Source organism: Cherax quadricarinatus, chromosome 73 (assembly GCF_038502225.1).
Source record: "Cherax quadricarinatus isolate ZL_2023a chromosome 73, ASM3850222v1, whole genome shotgun sequence".
Classification (NCBI taxonomy): domain Eukaryota; kingdom Metazoa; phylum Arthropoda; class Malacostraca; order Decapoda; family Parastacidae; genus Cherax; species Cherax quadricarinatus.
The window spans coordinates 7,897,892-7,924,334 of record NC_091364.1 but is presented as its reverse complement, the minus strand read 5'-3'; the positions used below and the strand labels follow the sequence as shown (position 1 = coordinate 7,924,334).

General features: G+C 43.5%; 1 protein-coding gene across 4 annotated transcripts in view; it reads left to right on the top strand.

Moving 5' to 3' along the window:
• Pkc53E (Protein C kinase 53E) overlaps positions 1-26,443 on the top strand; it is a 668,331-nt gene that overhangs the window by 414,702 nt on the left and 227,186 nt on the right. For all 4 annotated transcript variants that reach the window (XM_070100587.1, XM_070100586.1, XM_070100584.1 and 1 more), the window contains exons 2-3: positions 5,141-5,172; positions 21,521-21,603. In XM_070100587.1, coding sequence (XP_069956688.1) covers positions 5,141-5,172; positions 21,521-21,603 — 115 coding nt within the window. The remainder of the gene's footprint in view (positions 1-5,140; positions 5,173-21,520; positions 21,604-26,443) is intronic.

The following is a 26,443-nucleotide window of genomic DNA, read 5'->3' as shown; positions in this document are numbered from 1 at the left end:
ACCACCACTACACACCACCACACTCCACCACCACACTCCACCACACACCACCACCACACTCCACCACCACACACCACCACCACACACCACCACCACACTCCACCACCACACTCCACCACCACACTCCACCACCACACTCCACCACCACACTCCACCACCACACTCCACCACCACACTCCACCACCACACTCCACCACCACACATCAACAACCAACTATTCTGACTGTCCACAAGTCTCTGGTCTCTTCCCTTCTTTACCCTTGTCCGCTTCCCCTTCACTCATTTATTTCCTACTCATAATCCTCTCTACTATTCTAATTCCTTCTATTGCTCCTATTCCTCTTTCTGTTCTAGTTTCTCTGGTCCTCATCTTTCAGTATCATCACCCTTTCTGACGCTAATTACCTTTCTTCTCCCTCTTCTATTCTTTTTTTTCCCTGCTTTTTTCCTGTTTCCCCTCTCTCTTCATCTCTTCTCTCTTTACCCTCGCCTTCCCTGCCTTTCACATAACCTGCCTTCCTTTATCATGCCTTGCCTGCCTGCCTGGCCTGCCTACCTGGCCTGCCTGCCTGCCTGGCCTGCCTACCTGGCCTGCCTGCCTGGCCTGCCTGCCTGCCTGGCCTGCCTACCTGGCCTGCCTGCCTGGCCTGCCTGCCTGGCCTGCCTGCCTGCCTGGCCTGCCTGCGGGAAACAAGATCGCTTACCTTGCCAAGGTAATGGAGGGCAGAAATACTGTTAGGTGTGACCTTGTGTTGGCAACACTTCTTGCAATCACTACCATTGATGAAATAATTATATATTGTAAGGTCCCAGCAGGGTGGCTCATTCTGTATCAAAATACACAGTACTTTAGCCACACAGTCTGTAAGGCTAAAGTACTGTGCCACTCTGCATCAAAGTAATGTGTACTCGGATGCAGTGTGTGTAGGTTCGAATCCTGTTGTGGACGGAGACAATGTGTGTAAATTCTCCCATTTGCGAATTGTTACGCGCATGCATGCATGCATATATATATATATATATATATATATATATATATATATATATATATATATATATATATATATATATATATATATATATATATTAGACAAGTTAATAATTTAATAAGAAACAAACACAGTGAACTATATTCTTTTCGTTAAGTTCAGAATGATTTTTGAGAAATAATTGCATTCACAAATTTTAGCTTGCCTTATTCGGCAAGAAGAGCGTTGCTATTTAAGCCAAAATAGCAAGTTTTACCTATTCGGAACGATATATATATATATATATATATATATAATTTATATTACACACACACACACACACACACTACTAATTATCTGGAGAGTGAGATCGACTGCTAACTTCACTAATGCTTATCTTTATTGATTTTTACATGCAGATAATTATACAGTGTTAATATAAGCCAGAAACTGTAGTATCTTAATTGGTAGAATTTCACTAAATGAGCCTAAAACTGTGGTGTTCACTTATAGATAACAAACCTTAACACCAGGATGAGTTAGATACCTGGGGGGGGGTTTCGGGGGTCAACACCCCCGTGGTGCGGTCCATGACCAGGACTCATGGTAGATCAGGACCTGATCAACCAGGCTGTTACTGCTGGCCGCACGTGAACCGACGTACGAGAGACAGCCTGGCTGGTCAGGTACTGACTTCAACTGCCTGTGCAACGTCTGGGTATCACTATTTTGTAGATGTTTCGCCAACCAGTGGTTTTATCAAACCAATGAAGACCGGAGAGGTAGAGCGGGTCCCGCTTATACAGCACGTCGCTGCCATAAAGAAACAATCGCCGTAAAGTGAATCATATATTTTTTTCTTCACCTTCAATTACATATAAAAACCTGATATATTAAGTGAGCAATATTGCTAGGCCTGAGAAATGTATATACAGTACACATTACTTCAAATATATTCGTCCTTAGCTTATAGTGAGTGGTGTATATATTGTAGGAAGTCTGAATAAATGAAGAAGGGGTGTAATTGAAAACCGCTGTATTAGCGAAACGCTGTAAAGTGAGGCACTGTGAAGTGGGACCCTGCAATTACTTCCTCAACCTAATAAGTGTCAGCACCGTAGTCTTGGTGTTACACCCGTGTCTAATTCATCATTTTGTCGGTATATACAAAATAGTTATAATCATAGCCATAATTTTTAAAGGGGTGGAAGGGTAAGCCAGAGGAAGTCCTCGGTCAGATGACCAAAAGTTCAAGCTGTGTGTCGTCATATGGCTAATACCCGCGTCAAAAAACACTTCTCCTATTTCCTGACTAAGCTTACCTAACCTAACTTTCTGGCTTAAAATGAGTTTGTAACTTACGGCTAGCCAGGAGGGAAGGGCAGTGTAGACCAAAGATGTGTTGGAAGGGAGGCGAGAGGTCGAGGTTAGGCCGGAGAAACGGAGGAATGTTGGAAACGTTAGTACGAAGGTAGAGACGTTGATGAGGCCGTGGGAGCGTAGGTAGGAGCGTTGGTATGAGCGTGGGAACGTTGGTATGAGCGTGGAAAACGTTATTAGGCGCTTAGAAAAGCGTTAGCAGTGGCGAGGGGAAAGCGTTGGTTAGGAGTCTGGTACATAATTAAGGGGATGGGAAAAATAGCTTAGACCGTGGGAACGTAAACAAGTGAGTGAGAGTGAGAGTGAGAGTGAGAGTGAGAGTGAGAGTGAGAGTGAGAGAGAGAGAGAAAGAAAGGTAGCTACAGAAAGAGAGAGATACAGAAAGAGATTGTCAAGCATACAGACGACAGACAGCTTCCGGAGGCTGGCTGACCTTTGACCTGCTTTCACTCCTCAACATATTATTTTAACCTGTGACTGCCATACTTTCTCACTTTTCTTTTAATCTATACCTTACACGCTGCTGTTTATCCTTCATTAGGTATTCCTTGTTGGGATACCTTCTTTTGTTCTTATTTTTCGTCCGCGATTCGCTACCCGATTCCGTACGTGATTTTGCGCCTGGTTTCTTACATGATTCTATACTGGGGTAAGGTGGCCTGTGTCCTGGTAGGCACACTGAGTGTCGGTGGTTCGATATCCGTTACGGGTGGAAACATTGGGCGTGTTTCCTTACACCTGCTGTCCCGTTCAACTAGCAAGCAAGTAGATACCTGGGTCTTAGTATTCTGGTGTGGGTGGCATCCTGGGGCACAAGATTTAATAAGGACCGCAATGGAAATCAGTTAGTCCTCGATGACGCACTGACTTTGGTTATCCTGGGTGGCTAACCCTCCAGGGTTAAAAATCCTAAGAAAACCTTATCTCTTAGATGTGTGATTCTATTCTTGGTAAGGTTCGTAATTATAGAATGGTAAGATACATAATTCTGTTGCTTTTGCTGCTGCAGCTACTGTTGCTACTGTTACTGTTAATTGTGCTGCTGTTGCTGCTGTTACTGTTAATGCTGCTGCTGTTGCTGCTTTACTGTTGATGCTGTTGCTAAACTGCTGTTATTGATAATGCTACTGCAGCTATTGTTAATGGTGCTGTTGCAGCTGCTGGTACTGATGTTACTGTTAATGCTACTGAAGCTACTGTTGCTGTTAATGCTGCTGCTAAAGCTACTGTTGTTAATGTTGTTAATGCTGCTGCTAACGCTACTGTTGCTGTTACTGTTATTGGTGCTGCTGCTGCAGCTGCTGTTAATGGTGCTGCTGCAGCTGCCACTGCATCCTCACCATGCATCGTTCCATAAGCTCCGTCATCTTAAAGAATTATTGTTAAGGGTCAGGTTCCCCTGTCGTACCTAAGCTCTTCCCCATGTGTTCCATTATGCTTCCTACCTAGAGAGGCTTATCTACACTAATTAGGACATGGTAAACACCACTTAGACTTAATTAGGTTCTTGATAACAGTTTGTTTAGTTATCTTGTTCTAGACGTCACTATATAGTGATCTTGTTCTAGACATCACTATATAGTGATCTTGTTCTAGACGTCACTATATAGTGATCTTGTTCTAGACGTCACTATATAGTGATCTTGTTCTAGACATCACTATATAGTGATCTTGTTCTAGACATCACTATATAGTGATCTTGTTCTAGACATCACTATATAGTGATCTTGTTCTAGACGTCACTATATAGTGATCTTGTTCTAGACATCACTATATAGTGATCTTGTTCTAGACGTCACTATATAGTGATCTTGTTCTAGACGTCACTATATAGTGATCTTGTTCTAGACGTCACTATATAGTGATCTTGTTCTAGACGTCACTATATAGCGATCTTGTTCTAGACGTCACTATATAGCGATCTTGTTCTAGACGTCACTATATAGCGATCTTGTTCTAGACGTCACTATGTAGTGATCTTGTTCTAGACGTCACTTTATAGTGATCTTGTTCTAGACGTCACTATATAGCGATCTTGTTCTAGACGTCACTATATAGTGATCTTATTGACGTCATTACATTCAAAAATAATTTTGAACAAAAATAATGTGTCAATACAGAGATGGGAAATACACGAAACATAATTCAGGAGTTTTACACATAAGATCGATTTATAAAATACAAAACTTGTATTGATCAAAGAAGTAATTAGCAGATAATAAGGCTACATAGCATTTAAATAAAAAAATGTTAGGTAAATGTACACAATTATGACCACAACTATGAGTAACTCAAGAATTTTTCGGTATATTTGTAAAGACCAGATTAAGAGTAAAATTGTTGAAATGTTAATATCTGCCCAGATTATTAAAAAAAATAATATACCATGTTTTAACGAAAGGCATAAAAATGATCCCGCTGTTTTAGGTATAAGATTAAAAAATATATGGAATTCTCTTTTGGTCAGTGATTTAAAGTAGGTAGCTTAGAAAGACACATTGTTTGAGGCACGTAAGTTCCTCCGTCTTCTAATAACATGTTTATTAGAAGAACGGGAAACTTGGGTGCCACTGAAAAATATTAAAATACATGTAACTAGGCAGATGGTAGTAGCATTGGTATTGGTAGTGGTAATGGGGGGGCTGGTAAGCAGAGATAACATTAACAAACATTATAAATAACTACTTTAAAAAGCTCCTGGAGAGCGAAACGATGCCACAATAAAAATGTCGAATTAGTTGCACTTGTCGTTTTACCTAACATTATAAGATTTCTCTTTTCTCTCCTCACAGGGGCTTCGGAAAGCAGGGATACCAGTGCCAGAGTAAGTGTTGACCACCCGCAGTCTTTCTTGTATTTAATAATAATAATAATAATAATAATAATAATAATAATAATAATAATAATATGCATTTTGGTCGCTGCTCTATCGGAGAAAGTCGTAACGGTAATATCCTTGCTAATGATACCAGAATCTCAGAGTGGCGTCCGTCGAAGACAGCGAATCCTCAGGCATATATAGTCTTCCAATGGACCTTAGTCGCTATGGAAGCATGGGTGAAATAAAGACTGTAATAGAGTACAGGATAAACTTAAATGGTTCGTTAGAGCGGAAGTATCATGTGCGAGACTTAGAAGTAATAATGTCGGAAGATCTCACATTCAAGGATAACAACAGTGTTGTTATTGCCACATCTAGGAAGATGATAGACTGGATAACTAGAACTTTCGAGAGATGCTGAGCCAATGATAAGTCACTTATCCTCTCCAAGTTAGAATACTGCTGTATACTGACGGACAGCTTCAAGACAGGCGAGATTGCTGAGCTGGGTAACGTACAGAGAACTTTCACTTCTAGTATATACTTGGAAATGCTTTTAGTTCTTCAGCTGTATTCCTTGGAACGTAGGCGAGAACGGTACACAATAATTTACACCTGGAAAATCCTAGAGGGACTGGTCCCTAACCTGAATATTGAAATGGCTCTTATGACCCCAAGAGACTTGACAGGTATAAAATACCTCCACTAAAAAGCAGGTGCGCGACGAGTACACAGAGATCGATGAGTGTCAGAGGTCCCCGACTTTTCAACGCTCTCCCACCGTGCATAAGGGGAACTACCATCAAACCTGTGGTTGTCTTCAAGATGGAACTGTCAAATTGTTGAAATCAATGACACCAGCCGGGCTGTAGTTCGTACGCTGGACTCCATACAATTAGAAGTAACAGTCTGGAACCAGACCGCGGGGGCGTCCTTCAGGCACCCGTAACCATAGGTGTAATTGCTGGATCCCCCAAACCCTCAAGAGCTGGCAGAGGTCCTGGAGCGTTAGATCAGCATTTTGGCCCCTCAAGGAAGGCGCTTTGATGCCGGCGAGGGGATCATGATCCAAGGAATTTTACCCATTTCCTTGGATCAAACCTGATTTCCTCTTATTCTTCCAGGTACAGTATGACTCCTATGGGTTTAGCACTTCCATGCGGGGAGTATAAAAACACTCGAAACTCTCACTCTGTAGAGACCAAGAGTTTTAGCACAACACGCAAGAATTCCAGCACCTGTAGTTCAACAAAAGGCTCAAGAGCTGTAGATTAACACCTTTAAGAAGACCATGAACTGAAATATAATCCGAATCTTCCTCTATGAAACATGCATCATTGAAGGTTTGAAACCCATCGGTAGAGGCGTTCTCCGTTTATCACTTACCTTTGATATACCTCTGAGTTTTGATAGTTTTTTCTACTCTCGGAGCCCGGTCATGGGCCAGGCTCGTCTGCTGCTAACCTGGTCAATATCTTAATATCGTTGGTATTCCTCACGTAACTGGGATTTGCACTGCCCACTAATATACTTTTTCCTTTAAGAAAAATACACCAGCAAAGACAGTTTGAAGCCGATCGTATAAGTCATTCTCAATTTATCTCTCGAAAAAAAAGTGCTGTAGAATTTTTTTGATAAAATTGGCACTTAACCCTTCCAATAACAGTCTAACCTTACACAAATAACCGGAACATAGGAGAGAGAGAGAGAGCGAGAGAGAGAGCGAGCGAGAGCGAGCTAGCTAGCTAGCTTACGACGACGTAGTTTCGGTCCGATTTGGACCATTTACAAAGTCTCAATGTGACTGTAAATGGCCCATGTCGGACCGAAACATCGTCGTAAGCGTCTCTCTTTATGCGGGTTATTTGTATATTGTTCCAGTCACGGTATTGTGACTTTTTATTCTTTATAATTTAGCCTTTCCTCTAATTAGTATACATCATGGTTGAAAGCTTGGAGAGGATCAGTATAGGCGTCCCCGTAACGCAGGGAGACGCGTCTAGGTAAACCACAAGGTAAGCCACAGCCTTATTTTAAATTACCGGCTTTTGCATGGCCGGGCAAAAATGTGATAACCCTTAGTCTAGTGAAGCTGGACGGTCATCATCCCTCATGGAGACTTGGTCTTCAAGAGTGCTGGTCTAACACATTATATCAGGGGAACCAGTAGACTGATCTTGTACATGGATGGTATATAACATCTGGGTATCTTTATTTGTAGACGTTTCGCCAGCCAGTGGCTTCATCAATACAATACAAGGACATAATGTTAAGACTGTAGAACTGTATACAAAAGATGAGGTAGTCAGTCCCTCAACCAGGGATGTGGTGAATAGCACCGGTGATCTTCACCATCTCCAAGGCTGACGGACTGATTACCTCAATCTCCCCATCTTCCACCTTGAATATCAAAATGGTATACAATATCGACAGGTTGGTAGGTAAGACACATATGCAACATTTAGGCAACTTTATTCCGAAATGTTTCGCCTACACAGTAGGCTTCTTCAATCGAGTACAGAAAGTAGGCAGGAGCAGTAGAGATGTGAAGACGATGTAATCAGTCCATCATCCTTGAAGTCGTAGATTTGAGGTTGTCAGTCCCTCAGCCTGGAGAAGTCTCAACACTGTCGCTTGATCTTCAGTTAGTTCCAGACTTTGGAACAGAACTTCTCCTGACTGAGGGACTGACAACCTCAAATCTACGACTTCAAGGGTGATGGACTGATTACATCGTCTTCACATCTCTACTGCTCCTGCTTACTTTCTGTACTCGACTGAAGAAGCCTACTGTGTAGGCGAAATGTTTCGGAATAAAGTTGCCTAAATGTTGCCTTCCACCTTCCTCTGCATTGGACTAAAGAAGCCACTGGCTGGCGAAACGTTTCCAGAATTAAAATACCCAAATGTTGCCCACTTGTCTCATCATCACAATATACCAGTGTTGAAGATGTGAAGTTGATCAGAAGAGACGTTCTCAAATTATAGAGAAAACATTAGGAAGGAAACGAATCTGGCAAGTACCATGACTCTGCTTTTTGGATACCAAGAAAAAGTTGACAGATCATGACAATAATAGTAAATAATGACTAATGGAGAATGTGGCTGTTAGGCTTTAATCCCAGCGAATGTAAACTTATTAAAATTAGGGATGAAAGTCAGCCGAAAATAGAGTACAGGCTTGGAGGACAAAGGCTGCAAACCTTGAGTCTTACATCCATCAATGGGTCCAAGACGTGTGCGCGCGACACCTAGAATTTTAATTCACATTTGTCTCGAGACCTAAATGATACTTGCATTTAGCACCTCTAACACATCCTTTCCCCTTTCTCCCCTTTCTTCATTTCCCCTTTCCTCCATTTCAACTTTTTCCCCAGCAAATCGTCGTTAAGTGACGTAATCGGCAACGCTCGTTACAAATCTGGCAACCAAAACTATTAAACACATTTTCAAGGTAAAACAACTATATCACAATAAGATCACACATACGTTGCAAGTATCGCCAAATGCCAGGTCAACCAGGCTGTGATGGATATGTGGGCCAGTAAGGCACCAGCAGCAACTGCCTGCTGGACCAGGCAGTGACGGGCCTCAGGGCGCGCAGCTAGGGATGTAAAAACCCTCGAAACCAGTCACAGATATGGCACTGGTGTGCGCTGAAACATGCATTAAAATCCGAGACTGAACCTATTATTGCAGATAGAGTTAGAGCTAGAGAGAGCGAGCGATAGAGAGAGTTAGAGCTAGAGAGAGCGAGCGATAGAGAGAGTTAGAGCTAGAGAGAGCGAGCGATAGAGAGCATACGAGGTGCGTTAATGCCAGGTTTGTTTACGTACAGTTACTACAAAGGAATTCACTCTTTACGAAGTTTTGGCGTATCATCATCTCTTTTCATGTGTAATACTGTCACACTGGTAATGTTGTGTGTATACTCACCTGTATATGGTTGCAGGGGTCGAGTCCTGACGTTGTGTGTGTGTGTGTGTGTACTCGCCTATTTGTGGTTGCAGGGTCGAGTCCTAGCTCCTGGCCCTGCCTCTTAACTGGTTGCTACTGGGTCCTCTCTCTTCCTACTCCATGTGCTTTATCAAACCTCGTCTTAAAGCTATGTATGGTTCCCGCCTCCACTACGTCACTTTCTAGGCTATTCCACTGCCTGACAACTCTGAGTGAAGAAATACTTCCTAACATCCCTTTGACTCATATGAGTCTTCAACTTCCAATTGTGACCTCTTGTTTCTGTGTTCCCTCCCTGGAACATCCTGTCTTTGTCCACCTTGTCTATTCTGCGCAGTATTTTATATGTCGTTATTATGTCTCCTCTAACCCTCCTGTCCTCCAGTGCCGTCAGGCCGATTTCCCTTAACCTTTCTTCATAGGACATTCCCCTTAGCTCTGGAACTAATCTTGTCGCAAACCTTTGCACTTTCTCTAATTTCTTGACGTGCTTGATCAAGTGCGGGTTCCAAACAGGTGCTGCATACTCCAGTATGGGCCTGACGTACACCGTGTACAGTATCTTGAACGATTCCTTACTAAGGTATCGGAACGCTGTTCTCAGGTTTGCCAGGCGCCCATATGCTGCAGCAGTTATCTGGTTGATGTGTGCTTCCTGAGACATGCTCGGTGTTATACTCACCCCAAGATCTTTCTCTTTAAGCGAGGTTTGCAGTCTTTGGCCACCTAGCCTATACTCCGTCTGCGGTCTTCTGTGCCCTTCCCCGATCTTAATGACTTTGCATTTGGCGGGGTTAAATTCGAGAAGCCAGTTGCTGGACCAGGTGTCCAGTCTGTCCAGGTCTCTTTGAAGTCCTGCCTGATCCTCATCTGATTTAATTCTCCTCATTAACTTCACATCATCTGCGAACAGGGACACTTCTGAGTCTAACCCTTCCATAATGTCGTTCACATATACTAAAAATGGCACTGGTCCTAGGATCGACCCCTGTGGGACCCCGCTCGTCTCGTCACAGGTGCCCACTGTGATACCTCATCACGTACCATGACTCGTTGTTGCCTCCCTGTCAGGTATTCTCTGATCCATTGCAGTGCCCTTCCTGTTATATGCGCCTGATCCTCTAGCTTCTGCACTAATCTCTTGAGGAACTGTGTCAGAGGCCTTCTTGCAGTCCAAGAAGATGCAATCAACCCACCCCTCTCTCTCGTGTCTGTCTTCTGTTATTTTATCATAAAACTCCAGAAGGTGTGTGACACAGGATTTGCCTTCCATGAATCCGTGCTGGTTGGCGTTTATACTCTTGTTCCGTTCCAGGTGCTCCACCACTCTCCTCCTGATAATCTTCTCCATAACTTTGCATACTATACACGTCAGTGACACAGGTCTATAGTTTAGTGCCTCTTTTCTGTCTCCTTTTTTTAAAATGGGAACTACATTTGCCGTCTTCCATACCTCCGGTAGTTGCCCAGTTTCCAGGGATATGTTGAAGATTGTGGTAAATGGCACACACAGCATATTCGCTCCCTCTCTAAGGACCCACGGGGAGATGTCCGGTCCCATTGCCTTTGAGGTATCGATGTCCCTTAGCAGCTTCTTCACCTCTTCCTCATTTGTATGTATGTCATCCAACACTTGTTGGTATATTCCTTGCTGGTGGCCCCCTTTGTTCTGTCCCCCCAGAGGTCTTCCTGTCTCCACTGTAAATACTTCCTTAAATCTCATATTGAACTCCTCACATACTTCTTGATAGTTTCCTGTGAGTTCCTCACCTTCTTTCCTCAGCCTTATCACCTGGTCTTTGACTGTTGTCTTTCTCCTAATGTGGCTATACAGCAGTTTCGGGTCAGACATGACTTTTGATGCTATGTCGTTCTCGTACTGTCACTGGGCCCCTCTCCTTATCTCTGCATACTCGTTTCTGGCTCTTCTAATAATCTCCTTATTTTCCTGAGTCCTTTGCCTCCTGTACCTTTTCCATTCTCTGGTGCACTTAGTTTTTGCCTCCCTACACATCGGGTAAACCAAGGACTCACTTTGGTCTTCCTTTTATTTCTATTTCCCTTGGGAACAAACTTTTCCTCTGCCTCCTTGCACTTTGTTGTTACATATTTCATCATCTCGTTTACTGATTTTCCTACCAGTTCTCTGTCTCACTGAACCTCCTGCAGGACGTTCCTCATACCTGTGTAGTCACCCCTTTTGTAGTTTGTTTTTTTCCAATTCAATTCCTGTTACCTTCTCCACTTGTAGCTCTACTATATAATCAAAACTCAGAACCAAGTGATCGCTATCTCAGTGTGTGTGTGTGTGTGTGTGTGTGTGTGTGTGTGTGTGTGTGTGTGTGTGTGTGTGTTACAAAATTTCACTTATTATTTTGCTTGCTGGGGTCGAGAGACTGCTCCTGGTAACGCCTCTATGCTGTATTCTATTCAAGACTGATGGACTGACCACATCGACTCAAGGTTGAGGGACTGATTACCTCATTCTTCTCCTGTTTTTCACGATTTTCCTTTGTATGGATTGACGAAGCTACTTTGTGGCGAAACGTTTCCTCAATAAAGATAACCCAAGAGTTGCACATGTGTCTAATTTATCAACATGTCGGTTCTCTGAGCCATTCGTCTACAACCGCCTCTTACGCCACTTTAATCGGCATCACAGATTTCTGGCTTCTGGGGCCTTATCATATCTACTCTTGAAGCTGTGTATTGAGTTTGCCTTCAATGCCTCATGCAAGTCATTCCATTTTTCAAGTACCCCGAGACTAAAGAGGTACTTCCTGACATCCGTGTGGTTCATGTGTGTCTACCTTCCACCTGTCTCCTTTTGATCCCAGTCCTCTTAATTCAGTCTATTCCTCTCTGACCTATCAATTCCTCTTAAGGTTTTGTATATGGTAATCATGTCACCCCTTATCCTTCTCTCCTTAAAGGTTGTCATGTTCAGTTCCTTCTCTCTCACAATGTATTCCTCAGTCCTGGGACTAACTTGGTTGGTTACCTTTGTGAAATGAAATGAAATGTATGGGCGGGTGAAATATATAGGCAGAAATAAGTACAAGTAAAGAAACACAAGTTAGGATTATTGTTATTCCTGAATGTTATATATTCTAACATTAAATGTTAGATACTTTCGACACTGGGAGTGAGAATGTCAGAGGATCTCTTATTCAAGGAATATTTCAATGTTACTATCACGACCGTGACAGAAATGATAGGCTGGATAACTAGAACATTCAAAACCAGAGGTACTGAGCCAGTGATGACACTGTGCAAGTCACTGGTTCTCAGCAGGCTAAAATACTGCTGTATTCCTGCCAGTTTTGATATGAACAGGAAGGTTAGGAGGATTAAGGGTAAAGTTTAGGAAGGAGGATTTAGGAGTGAGGGGTGTATTAGTGAGGGGTGCATTAGTGAGGGGTGCATTAGTGAGGGGTGTATTAGTGAGGGGTGTATTAGTGAGGGGTGTATTAGTGAGGGGTGTATTAGTGAGGGGTGCATTAGTGAGGGGTGTATTAGTGAGGGGTGTATTAGTGAGGGGTGTATTAGTGAGGGGTGTATTAGTGAGGGGTGTATTAGTGAGGGGTGTATTAGTGAGGGGTGTATTAGTGAGGGGTGTATTAGTGAGGGGTGTATTAGTGAGGGGTTTATTAGTGAGGGGTTTATTAGTGAGGGGTTTATTAGTGAGGGGTTTAGGAGGGAGGGGATTAGAAGGGAGGGGATTATTAGTGAGGGGTTTAGGAGGGAGGGGATTAGAAGGGAGGGGTTTATTAGTGAGGGGGTTTACGAGATGAGGGATGGAAAGGGTAGAAAGGCGTGGAAGAGGGAGGGAAAGATGTGGTAAAGGGTGGAGAGAGGGCAAGGGTGGGAGAAGGGTGGGAGAGTGGAGTTAGCAGGCCACTAACTTAAAGAAGACACTCCACTCTGCTCTCCTGGTTAATTCATGACCTCACCTCGCCCTCCAGTTACCCTACCTCGTCCTCCAGTTACTCCACCCCGGCCTCCAGTTACTCCACCCCGGCCTCCAGTTACTCCACCCCGGCCTCCAGTTACTCCACCCCGGCCTCCAGTTACTCCACCCCGGCCTCCAGTTACTCCACCCCGGCCTCCAGTTACTCCACCCCGGCCTCCAGTTACTCCACCCCGGCCTCGAATTACTCCACCTCGCCCTCCAGTTACTCCACTTCGCCCTCCAGTTACTCCACTTCGCCCTCCAATTACTCCACCTCGCCCTCCAGTTATTCAACCTCACTCTCTAGTTTATCCACACACAGTTAATTCACATGAAGTTTTTTTCTCACAGACTTTTGCCTAATTTAGATTTGTTCTATAAAAAAGTTGAAAAAGTCGTATAAGATTGTTTTTTCGTGAAGGTTTACAAATTAGCTGTGGCGTTCCACGTGGGGCTGGGCCTGATTCTGTCATGTGAGGGTCTGATTGTCATGTGAGGGTCTGATTGTCATGTGAGGGTCTGATTCTGTCATGTGAGGGTCTGATTCTGTCATGTGAGGGTCTGATTCTGTCATGTGAGGGTCTGATTCTGTCATGTGAGGGTCTGATTCTGTCATGTGAGGGTCTGATTCTGTCATGTGAGGGTCTGATTCTGTCATGTGAGGGTCTGTTTGTTATGTGAGGGTCTGATTCTGTCATGTGAGGGTCTGATTCTGTCATGTGAGGGTCTGATTCTGTCATGTGAGGGTCTGATTCTGTCATGTGAGGGTCTGTTTGTTATGTGAGGGTCTGATTCTGTCACGTGAGGGTCTGATTCTGTCATGTGAGGGTCTGTTTATGTGAGGGTCTGATTGTCATGTGAGGGTCTGATTCTGTCATGTGAGGGTCTGATTCTGTCATGTGAGGGTCTGATTCTGTCATGTGAGGGTCTGATTCTGTCATGTGAGGGTCTGATTCTGTCATGTGAGGGTCTGATTCTGTCATGTGAGGGTCTGATTCTGTCACGTGAGGGTCTGATTCTGTCACGTGAGGGTCTGATTCTGTCACGTGAGGGTCTGATTCTGTCACGTGAGGGCCTGATTCTGTCATGTGAGGGTCTGATTCTGTCATGTGAGGGTCTGATTGTCATGTGAGGGTCTGATTGTCATGTGAGGGTCTGATTCTGTCATGTGAGGGTCTGATTCTGTCATGTGAGGGTCTGATTCCGTCATGTGAGTGCCTGATTCCATCATGTGAGTGATTCCATCATGTGTCTGATCCCATCATGTGAGGGTCTGATCCCATCATGTGAGGGTCTGATCCCATCATGTGAGGGTCTGATCCCATCATGTGAGGGTCTGATTGTCATGTGAGGGTCTGATTGTCATGTGAGGGTCTGATTGTCATGTGAGGGTCGGATTCTGTCATGTGAGGGTCGGATTCTGTCATGTGAGGGTCTGATTCCATCATGTATGTGAGTGATTCCATCATGTGAGTGTCTGATTCCGTCATGTGAGTGTCTGATTTCATCATGTGAAGGTCTGATAGTTATGTGAGGGTCTGATACTACCACTGGGTTTTAATTCTATTACTTGGGGACTGATCTCATCGCTCTGGGGCTCGATGCAATTTCATGGTGTTCGATCCCCTTACGAGGGGTTCGATCCCATTACTTGGGGATGCTTTTCAAACGTTCTTTGCTTATGCGTTAAATATTAGTGTTTGCTGTTGATAAAGTGTAGACGCAATAACTGTACTCACATACCGGGAGTCTACAGTATCTGTATTCTGTTTTATGGGCTACCGCCTATGCGGACCGGTCCCAAGCTAGACCTCCCGTTTGCTGGCCTGATCGACCAGGCTGTTCGTGTCAAAGAAAAAAAACACAATACCGTGACTGGAACAATACACAAATAACCCGCACATAGGAGAGAGAAGCTTACCACGACGTTTCAGTCCAACTTAGACCGAAACGTCGTCATATTGTGTATTGTTAGTGTCACCAGTACACTATCATCCCGGATGATCAGGAATTAACTTGTGGAACTTATCAGGTTTCCTCTTGAAGAGACCTAATGGGAATTCCTCTTCTGCATGGAGGAAAAATATTTGTATATGAATGGTTCAGAGAACCGACATGTTGATAAATTAGACACATGTGGTCAGTCCATCAATCTATTCCAGATTGATGGACTGACCACATCGACTCAAGGTTGAGGGACTGATTACCTCATTCTCCTCCTGTTCTTCAAGATTCTCCTAAGTATGGACTGATGAAGCCACTGTGTGGCGAAACGTTTACTCAATAAAGATACCCAAGAGTTGCACATGTGTCTAATTTATCAGGAAAAATATTGAAGTCTTGATCCTCTTAATGTACTCTTCGACCAGATGTTTTGCAACAGAAGTTTGTATCTACCGAGCCTCTTTCTTTCATATAGAGAGATTATAGTGCGTAGTTTTGGAGCTATTTCCTCGTGAATTTTCCAGGTGTAAATTATGATGCATCTTTATTGCCAGCGTTCCAAGGAGTGCAGTTGAAGGGACTTCTAGCCTTCCCAGTAATTCAGATGCTTAAGTGAATTTATACGACCAATGAGAGTTCTTTGTGAGTTTTCCAGTGCTGTATTTTCTCCTGCTTTAAAGTGTGCCTAGGAAGAACTGTGTGTGTGTGTGTGTGTGTGTGTGTGTGTGTGTGTGTGTGTGTGTGTGTGTGTGTGTGTGTTTACTCACCTAACTGTGGTTGCAGGGGTCGAGACTCAGCTCCTGGCCCCGCCTCTTCACTGATCACTACTGGGTCCTCTCTGCTTGCAGAGCTTTGTCATACCTCGTCTTAAAGCTATGTATGGTTCCTGCCTCCACTACATCACTTTCTAGGCTATTCCACTTCCTGACGATTCTGACTGAAGAAATACTTCCTAACATCCCTCTGACTCGTCTGAGTCTTCAGCTTCCAACTGTGACCACTTGTTTCTGTGTCCCCTCTCTGGAACAACCTGTCTTTGTCTACCTTATCTAGTCCACGCAGTATTTTATATGTCGGTATCATGTCTCCCCTGACCCGCCTGTCCTCCAATGTCGTCTGTGTGTGTGCGCGCGTACGTGTGCGCGTGCGTGCGTGTGTGCGTGCGTGTGTGCGCGTGCGTGCGCGTGCGTGTGCGTGTGTGCGCGTGCGTGCGCGCGCGCCTGCGCGAGTCGACTCATGGTTCCTGGTCTCGCCAATTTACGAATGTCGACTAAATTCACATATTTCTGGCCTTTTTAAGTGCACAGTCAATCTCATCACATCCTGGTTGAACTCCAGAGGACTTTGTTAGGTCTCCAGAGGGCTCTTGATTAGGTCTCCAGAGGGCTCTTGATTAGGTCTCCAGAGGGCTCTTGATTAGGTCTCCAGAGGGCTCTTGATTAGGTTTCCAGAGGGCTCTTGATTAGGTTTCCAGAGGGCTCTTGATTAGGTTTCCAGAGGGCTCTTGATTAGGTTTCCAGAGGGCTCTTGATTAGGTTTCCAGAGGGCTCTTGATTAGGTCTCCAGAGGGCTCTTGATTAGGTCTCCAGAGGGCTCTTGATTAGGTCTCCAGAGGGCTCTTGATTAGGTCTCCAGAGGGCTCTTGATTAGGTCTCCAGAGGGCTCTTGATTAGGTCTCCAGAGGGCTCTTGATTAGGTCTCCAGAGGGCTCTTGATTAGGTCTCCAGAGGGCTCTTGATTAGGTCTCCAGAGGGCTCTTGATTAGGTCTCCAGAGGGCTCTTGATTAGGTCTCCAGAGGGCTCTTGATTAGGTCTCCAGAGGGCTCTTGATTAGGTCTCCAGAGGGCTCTTGATTAGGTCTCCAGAGGGCTCTTGATTAGGTCTCCAGAGGGCTCTTGATTAGGTCTCCAGAGGGCTCTTGATTAGGTCTCCAGAGGGCTCTTGATTAGGTCTCCAGAGGGCTCTTGATTAGGTCTCCAGAGGGCTCTTGATTAGGTCTCCAGAGGGCTCTTGATTAGGTCTCCAGAGGGCTCTTGATTAGGTCTCCAGAGGGCTCTTGATTAGGTCTCCAGAGGGCTCTTGATTAGGTCTCCAGAGGGCTCTTGATTAGGTCTCCAGAGGGCTCTTGATTAGGTCTCCAGAGGGCTCTTGATTAGGTCTCCAGAGGGCTCTTGATTAGGTCTCCAGAGGGCTCTTGATTAGGTCTCCAGAGGGCTCTTGATTAGGTCTCCAGAGGGCTCTTGATTAGGTCTCCAGAGGGCTCTTGATTAGGTCTCCAGAGGGCTCTTGATTAGGTCTCCAGAGGGCTCTTGATTAGGTCTCCAGAGGGCTCTTGATTAGGTCTCCAGAGGGCTCTTGATTAGGTCTCCAGAGGGCTCTTGATTAGGTCTCCAGAGGGCTCTTGATTAGGTCTCCAGAGGGCTCTTGATTAGGTCTCCAGAGGGCTCTTGATTAGGTCTCCAGAGGGCTCTTGATCAAGTATCCAGAGGGCTCTTGATCAAGTGTGTCTCCGTCATGTCTGTAGTTTTTACAGTTTCTCTCCTCCCTAATGAATACAGTCATGCTTAAAGAAACTTGGTATCCCAGCGATACGTTGTTTTAATTAAGGTTTCCATTTTGTCTATTGTCTTTTACCAATTTCATTATTATTATTATTATTATTATTATTATATTAAAATGTGTGTAAAAAAATTAATATTCATGAGTTATATGCCAAAATGAGTCAGTGAATGTTGACATTTGAACGCACTCGGCCTCCACCTTCCCATTACTTAGGAAGTTTCCCAGGGATTTATTCACGTGAGAATTTTCACTGGTACTCTTGTACCACAGTCACTGACGTGAGAATCTTCACTGGTACTCTTGTACCACAGTCACTGACGTAAGAATCTTCACTGGTACTCTTGTACCACAGTCATTGACGTGAGAATTTTCACTGATACTCTTGTACCACAGTCACTGATGTGAGAATCTTCACTGGTAATCTTGTTCCACAGTCACTGACGTGAGAATCTTCACTGGTACTCTTGTACCACAGTCACTGACGTGAGAATTTTCACTGGTACTCTTGTACCAGTCACTGACGTGAGAATCTTCACTGGTACTCTTGTACCAGTCACTGACGTGAGAATCTTCACTGGTAGTCTTGTACCACAGTCACTGACGTGAGAATCTTCACTGGTAGTCTTGTACCAGTCACTGGCGTGAGAATTTTCACTGGTACTCTTGTACCACAGTCACGTCACAGTCACGTAGTTGACAGTAGATATACACAAGTAACCCCTCACGTAGGTGAATTAAGCTTGTGACGACGTTTCGGTCTGATTTGGATAATTAACTAGACAATGGTACAAATGAACCAAAACGTTGTCGTAAGTTCCTCTCTCCTGCGTGCGGGTTATTTGTGTATTGTTCCAGTCACGGTATTGTGCCTTATTGTTTTCTAATAGTAGACACAGTTAATAGATAATTAATAGTAGACACAGTTAATAGATAATTAATAGTAGGCACAGTTAATAGTAGACACAATGCTTTACACAGTTTATAGTACTCGCCACACTTGTACAAGGGACCATTATAGTACTCGCCACACTTGTACAAGGGACCATTATAGTACTCGCCACACTTGTACAAGGGACCATTATAGTACTCGCCACACTTGTACAAGGGACCATTATAGTACTCGCCACACTTGTACATGGGACCATTATAGTACTGACTACACTTGTACAAGGAACCATTATAGTACTGACTACACTTGTACAAGGAACCATTATAGTACTCGCTACACTTATACAAAGAACCGTTATAGTACTCGCTACACTTATACAAGGAACCATTATAGTACTCGCTACACTTATACAAGGGAGCATTATAGTACTCGCTACACTTACACAAGAAATCATTATAGTACTCGCTAGTACTCGCTACACTTATACAAGGGACCATTATAGTACTCGCTACACTTATACAAAGAACCATTATAGTACTCGCTACACTTGTACAAGGGACCATTATAGTACTAGCTACATTTATACAAAGAACCATTATAGTACTCGCTACACTTGTACATGGGACCATTATAGTACTCGCTACACTTGTACATGGGAGCATTATAGTACTCGCTACACTTGTATTATAGTACTCGCTACACTTATACATTGTACCATTATAGTACTCGCTACACTTATACATGGGACCATTATAGTACTCGCTACACTTATACATGGGACCATTATAGTACTCGCTACACTTATACATGGGACCATTATAGTACTCGCTACACTTTTACATGGGACCATTATAGTACTCGCTACACTTATACATGGGACCATTATAGTACTCGCTACACTTATACATGGGACCATTATAGTACTCGCTACACTTATACATGGGACCATTATAGTACTCGCTACACTTATACATGGGACCATTATAGTACTCGCTACACTTATACATGGGACCATTATAGTACTCGCTACACTTATACATGGGACCATTATAGTACTCGCTACACTTATACATGGGACCATTATAGTACTCGCTACACTTATACATGGGACCATTATAGTACTCACTGCACTTATACATGGGACCATTGTAGTACTCGCTACACTTATACAAGGGACCATTATAGTACTCGCTACACTTATACATGGGACCATTGTAGTACTCGCTACACTTATACATGGGACCACTATAGTACTCGCTACACTTATACATGGGACCATTGTAGTACTCGCTACACTTTATACATGGGACCATTATAGTACTCGCTACACTTACACAAGGGACGATTTTATTACTACTTATACATGGGACCATTATAGTACTCGCTACACTTATACATGGGACCATTATAGTACTCGCTACACTTATACATGGGACCATTGTAGTACTCGCTACACTTATACATGGGACCATTATAGTACTCGCTACACTTATACATGGGACCATTATAGTACTCGCTACACTTATACATGGGACCATTATAGTACTCGCTACACTTGTACATGGGACCATTATAGTACTCGCTACACTTGTACATGGGACCATTATAGTACTCGCTACACTTGTACATGGGACCATTATAGTACTCGCTACACTTGTACATGGGACCATTATAGTACTCGCTACACTTGTACATGGGACCATTATAGTACTCGCTACACTTATACATGGGACCATTATAGTACTCGCTACACTTATACATGGGACCATTGTAGTACTCGCTACACTTTATACATGGGACCATTATAGTACTCGCTACACTTTATACATGGGACCATTATAGTACTCGCTACACTTATACATGGGACCATTATAGTACTCGCTACACTTTATACATGGGACCATTATAGTACTCGCTACACTTTATACATGGGACCATTATAGTACTCGCTACACTTGTACATGGGACCATTATAGTACTCGCTACACTTGTACATGGGACCATTATAGTACTCGCTACACTTATACATGGGACCATTGTAGTACTCGCTACACTTATACATGGGACCATTATAGTACTCACTACACTTATACATGGGACCATTATAGTACTCGCTACACTTATACATAGGACCATTATAGTACTCGCTACACTTGTACATGGGACCATTATAGTACTCGCTACACTTGTACATGGGACCATTATAGTACTCGCTACACTTGTACATGGGACCATTATAGTACTCGCTACACTTGTACATGGGACCATTATAGTACTCGCTACACTTATACAAGGGACCATTATAGTACTCGCTACACTTGTACATGGGACCATTATAGTACTCGCTACACTTATACATGGGACCATTATAGTACTCGCTACACTTGTACATGGGACCATTATAGTACTCGCTACACTTATACAAAGGACCATTATTTTTCATTCTTTACGGTACATTAATCACTCAACTATTCCAAATAATGGAGAAAATAGGGACAATATTGATAGTCACAATACCTTGACACGAAACATTCTCGTCTTTGCCACACATTGTGGGAAAGTTGTCAATATATTTATTGATTGACTCGTAGCATGGGGGTATAGTTAACCGTTGTGTTAGTATCGGCAGTTAATGCTGGAGAAGGTGCTCGTTTTCTGCTTAAATTTACCCATACGGGTTCATTTGTATGTCTGCCTGTTTATTGCATTTGTTGTAGCTAAAATACGTAAATTATCACACTTTTAATCGAAACTGCTGCTACAGTTGCATTTTCTGGGGAAAAGTAAGTCAGATCATACTTTTTTCAAGTAGCATATATGTATATTTTAGCTAAAAATTGAGGTTTGTAGGAAAATGCTTGAAACAGCACCGAGTGTGTGTGTGTACTCATTTGTACTCACCTATTTGTGGTTGCAGGGGTCGATTCACAGCTCCTGGCCCCGCCTCTTCGCTGATTGTGTGTGTGTGTGTGTGTGTGTGTGTGTGTGTGTGTGTATGCAACACTTGTTTGAAGTTTTTTAACACGTTGTTGTTGTTCTTGTTGCAGTTTGCAGCTTCGTGGTTCACAAGCGGTGCCATGAGTTCGTCACCTTCAAATGCCCAGGCAGGGATAAAGGAGCAGACTCTGACGTAAGTGTTTTCTCTCTCTCTCTCTCTCTCTCTCTCTCTCTCTCTCTCTCTCTCTCTCTCTCTCTCTCTCCGTCTCACCAAAATTGAATCCTCACACCAAAACTACACTTTTTAAACTTTGTTAATCCCTCTCTTTATTTTAGGGTTATGTTAATTTAAAAATTAATAATAGGGATTATATACTCAAGTTATGCGAATTGTTTGATAGGTAAAACAAAGTTAGGCAAAAAGACACATGTCTCTCTCTCTCTCTCTCTCTCTCTCTCTCTCTCTCCTTCTCACCATAATTGAATCCTCACACCAAAACTACACTTTTTAAACTTTGTTAATCCCTCTCTTTATTTTAGGGTTATGTTAATTTAAAAATTAATAATAGGGATTATATACTCAAGTTATGCGAATTGTTTGATAGGTAAAACAAAGTTAGGCAAAAAGACACATGAGCAACTAATGCGACATTTTATTGTGGCAACGTTTCGCTCTCGATGAACTTTGCCAAGCCGAAACGCTGCGATGATATAATGTTGCTTTAGTTGAACTTGTGTCAGTTTATCTAACTTATTGTCGCTAATTCTACCAAGATTATTACAAAAGGAAGGTTCAACTGGGGAGGCCAAGAAAGAAGTGAACCCGAGTATGGTGGTACCACAACTTTTGTAAGTGTGTGAGGCATGGGTTTTAAACATTGGGGCGAGGAGGACATTGAGGGCAGTGGACATCTCATCATCCAGAGCATTGTGCATGGTGAATATTGTGAAAAGAATTCTGAGCCTAGAAATTAGTAGTCAGAGGACAGACTAGTGTTACTAAGGTGGTTTGAACGTTTAGTGAGGATGGAACAGAATAGGATGATCAAGATGGTATATAAATCCTGGGTGCATGGAAGGTGAGGTAGGGGTCGTCTCAGGAAGGGCTCGAGGTAGGGGTTGTTCCAGGAACGGTTAGAGGTAGGGGATCGTCTCAGGAAGGGTTGGAGGTAGGGGTCATTCCAGGAAGGGTTCTAGGTAGGGTGGGATGGAGGTTTTAAGTTATAGGAACTTTAGCATCCAGCAGGCGTGTGTGAGCGTGTTAGCTTGACTGGAGACAAGTGGCTTTAGGGATTTGACTTGCTGTTGGAGTGTGAGCAAGTTAGTTTATTAAAAGATTCAGAAGGAAACTGGTTAACCAGACTCGAGTCCTGGCGGTGGATGGCCGTCACTCCATCCCCGTTCCACGAGTAGTAATAACAGACACATGATCCAGGGACTGACTCCCAGCTTATGTTTGCTAAATAAGTTAGTGACAATGAAATAAAGCATGAGAGAAGAATCTTATAACGACGTTTGGGTCTATCCTGGACCGCTGTGACTGAAACGTTGTCATAAGGTTTTCCAGGTGCCAGAGCAACCAGGCTGTGATGGATATGTAGGGAAGCGGGCCTTCAGCAGCAGCAACAACAACAGCCCCGTTGACCAGGCTAGCACCAGACGAGCCTGGCCCATGGCCGGGCTTGGAGAGTAGTAAGACTGTGGAAACTCATCAAAGGTGTATCCTGAGTGCGGTTATTATATGACTTGTCCTTAGAATTTTTTGAAGCATTTTAGCACAGTGACGCATAGTGTGACTGGGTGCACCTCTTTCATGTTGCTTCTCTTCGGTCTCTAGGCCACCGTACCTTATATTGAAGCTGTGTACTGAGTATGTCATGCGTGTTTCACAGTGTTCCACTGACTAAACATCCAGAGGCTGACGAATCACTGCAGCGCTTATCAGCCTACTGTCGCCCCCCGTGTCCGTGTTTCTCGCCCTTGTCCGTCTTCCTCTCCCTTGCCCCTGTGTCCATGTTCCTCTCCCTTGCCCCTGTGTCCGTGTTCCTCTCCCGTGTGTGTGTTCATTTCCTGTGTCCGTGTTCCTCGCGCTTGACAGACTTTGCCATCATCCACTGCAGCAATTCATGTGAGTACATGATAGTGTCTCCCCTGGGCCACCTTACCTCAAAGGTCATATATTTTCTTTCTTTGTTGCAGCCCTTGCAGCCCCAGGACTAGTCTCATTCCAAACCTCTCGATTTAGTCCATCTTTTGAATATGCTGGAACAAATGTTGTCTCCACAACTGTTCAGGCTTGTGTGTGGAGTCCTGAAGGAGTGTTTACCAGTGGTGACAGGTCTCAGACTCGCTGGCCTCGCGCATGTTGCTGAGGTTAAGCGGTTGATGGGCACCTCCGGCGATATGTTCGCTGTGAGGTTCACTCTTGGTCTCTATCCTTGTAGGAACCTTCAATGGGAGCATCTAGAGGCAGTGAATTGGAGCTACCCTCGCTTTCCTGGTCTCAAACCTGATTACCTCTCATTTCACAGGTGTTGAATAACTCCTACGGGACTAGCTTCCCAATAATAATAATTAATAATACCCTTGTATGATGCTTGTAGTTTTCCTGTCTCACACTTTGTTCCTGCCTCCTCTTTTTCCCTAAGATCATTATCACTTTGCATTTGTTGGCGCTGAAGTGTATTACCAGTTCATTTGCTCACCCTTGTAATGTTTGTAAGTCTCCCTGCAGCCAGTCTCCCCTCTCTTATTTTTATCTGTTAATCTCTTACTGATTTTGAGGATCATCTTCTCTATGGCCCATTATCAAACTAGACCTCCTAGGTTAGAAAGGAAATATTTGAGTTTTAAAAAACACTAACAAGCACACAGGAAGGTAAAGGTTTACTGAATGTCAATAGAAGTTTGTAACATTCACCTGTCGTCTTATATGTACTCGAGACAGAAAGAGAAGTAATCCTCACAGTGCAAGAAATCTGACAGTTTCAGTCTCTCACTAATTTGAGAGGATGGTAATACCTCCCTGCATGGTTGCTACCAACCCACCTGCTACCCTTACCTCTCAGTAGGTTCGAATAGTGATAAGTAGAGTTTGCTCCCGTTGGCTGGTCATTTACAACATGAATTGCAGTGGTTTCCGAACCGGACTCTGGGGGCGGGGTCCTACTCTCACCCTCTGTCTTCTCTCTGTTCCTCTATACATCGGAATGTCTTTCCCTTGTCGCTGCCTGCTCTTCTAGTGTGATAGCGGATTTCGGGGGTCAGCGTCCCCGTGGATGGTCCCTGGATGGTCTTCCTCCTTGCACGCAGTCCAACCTAAACAACGCGGCTGATCGAGAACGAACTTGAAGTTTATCAAGTCACAAAATTCCCTCTTGAAGACAGCCGTGTCTGCTGGTAATAACCTTTGTATATGAAATGGAGGAGGTTGAATAATCTTGACTTTGTATACTTCTCTCTTAGTTTATTTACTCTACACCTCCTCATTGGAAGGTGTTTCCCACTGTCTGTTGGTGGTCAGTTTTTCATGTGTTAAAGGATTTTCTACAGTCGGAAAATATGTTATGCATGTACCTCTGTCTTCTTTTATCTCCTCTATTATCGTACTGAACTAGTAAATGTTTGCCAGCTCAAAAGCGAAGGTTAGAGGTCAGAATTTTTTTTTGTTTCTTGGTATTTGTTTGTTATGACGGGAGTGGCCGCTCCCGCGAGTGTACGAACCCATGATCATTCCTTTAGGTATATTGAAATCCCCAGGTTAGTTAATGAGGTTAAAAACCCGTCGAATGCAGTAGGGTTATTAAGGCTGTAAGTAACCTTTTTACCACCAACTAAACCTGAAGGAAGTTATCGGGGCTCAGTGCTTCTGCGGCCCACTCCCAGACCAGGCCGCCTGGAGGATCAAGGCCTGATCAACCAGGCTGTTACTGCTGGTCATACGCAGTCCAAAGTACGAACCACAGCCCTGCTGGTCAGACACTGATTTGAGGAACCTGTCAAGTTCCCTACTGAAGACAACCAGAGGTTTGTTGGTAATTTCCCTTATGTATATATGGTCATTTGGCTACACATCAGTTTAACATAGTGACATCAACACTTATATTAAATGTACTCACATTCAACATTCTAAGTATTTTATTTGGGCTTTATCAAGCTCTGGTGTACATATACAGGGCAGAGAACGGAGATACATAATGCCGTCACCTTGTACTGTATGGTCATTTGGCCTTCTCTACTTTTCTCGCCCCAGCTGTGACTTGACAATGGTGGTCCAGGTTCCTCTCCTAAGTTCGGGTTTTTGGTAATTTGTTCCAGCCCCGGTATTGTGACTTTTTATAGCGTAGTATTTATAGCAAAGAATTTAACAATAGAATTGTACAAATTATTAACACATATTACAGATGTTAAGTGATGACCATGTTGTGGGGTGTCACGACTGTTGTTGATAATACCTCAAAAATCTTACAGAAAATTGTGATGAGGGAGGCTTCTGGACATCTCTTCCTGTGGAGATCTGTTTGTATCGTTCAACTTTGAGATAATCCCAATAAATGACACGTTGATCTTGTTATTGGTTCCTTACGTTTATGTTCACTAATGTTTCTAGATTTCTTGGTTTCACCATCATTTACTTACTGGTTCCCACGACCACCTTTCACACCCTACAGCCACATGGAATAGTGTAAACACTGGCATTACTTCTGTTAATATTGAGTGCTTTGTTTACTTTGATGATGGTTGTGTTGACTATAGCCGCTGTTAAAACATGAGAACCTTGGTTGTATTGACTGTAGCTGCTGTTACAACAAGAGAACCTTGGTTGTATTGACTGTAGCTGCTGTTACAACAAGAGAACCTTGGTTGTATTGACTGTAGCTGCTGTTACAACAAGAGAACCTTGGTTGTATTGACTGTAGCTGCTGTTACAACAAGAGAACCTTGGTTGTATTGACTGTAGCTGCTGTTACAACAAGAGAACCTTGGTTGTATTGACTGTAGCTGCTGTTACAACAAGAGAACCTTGGTTGTAT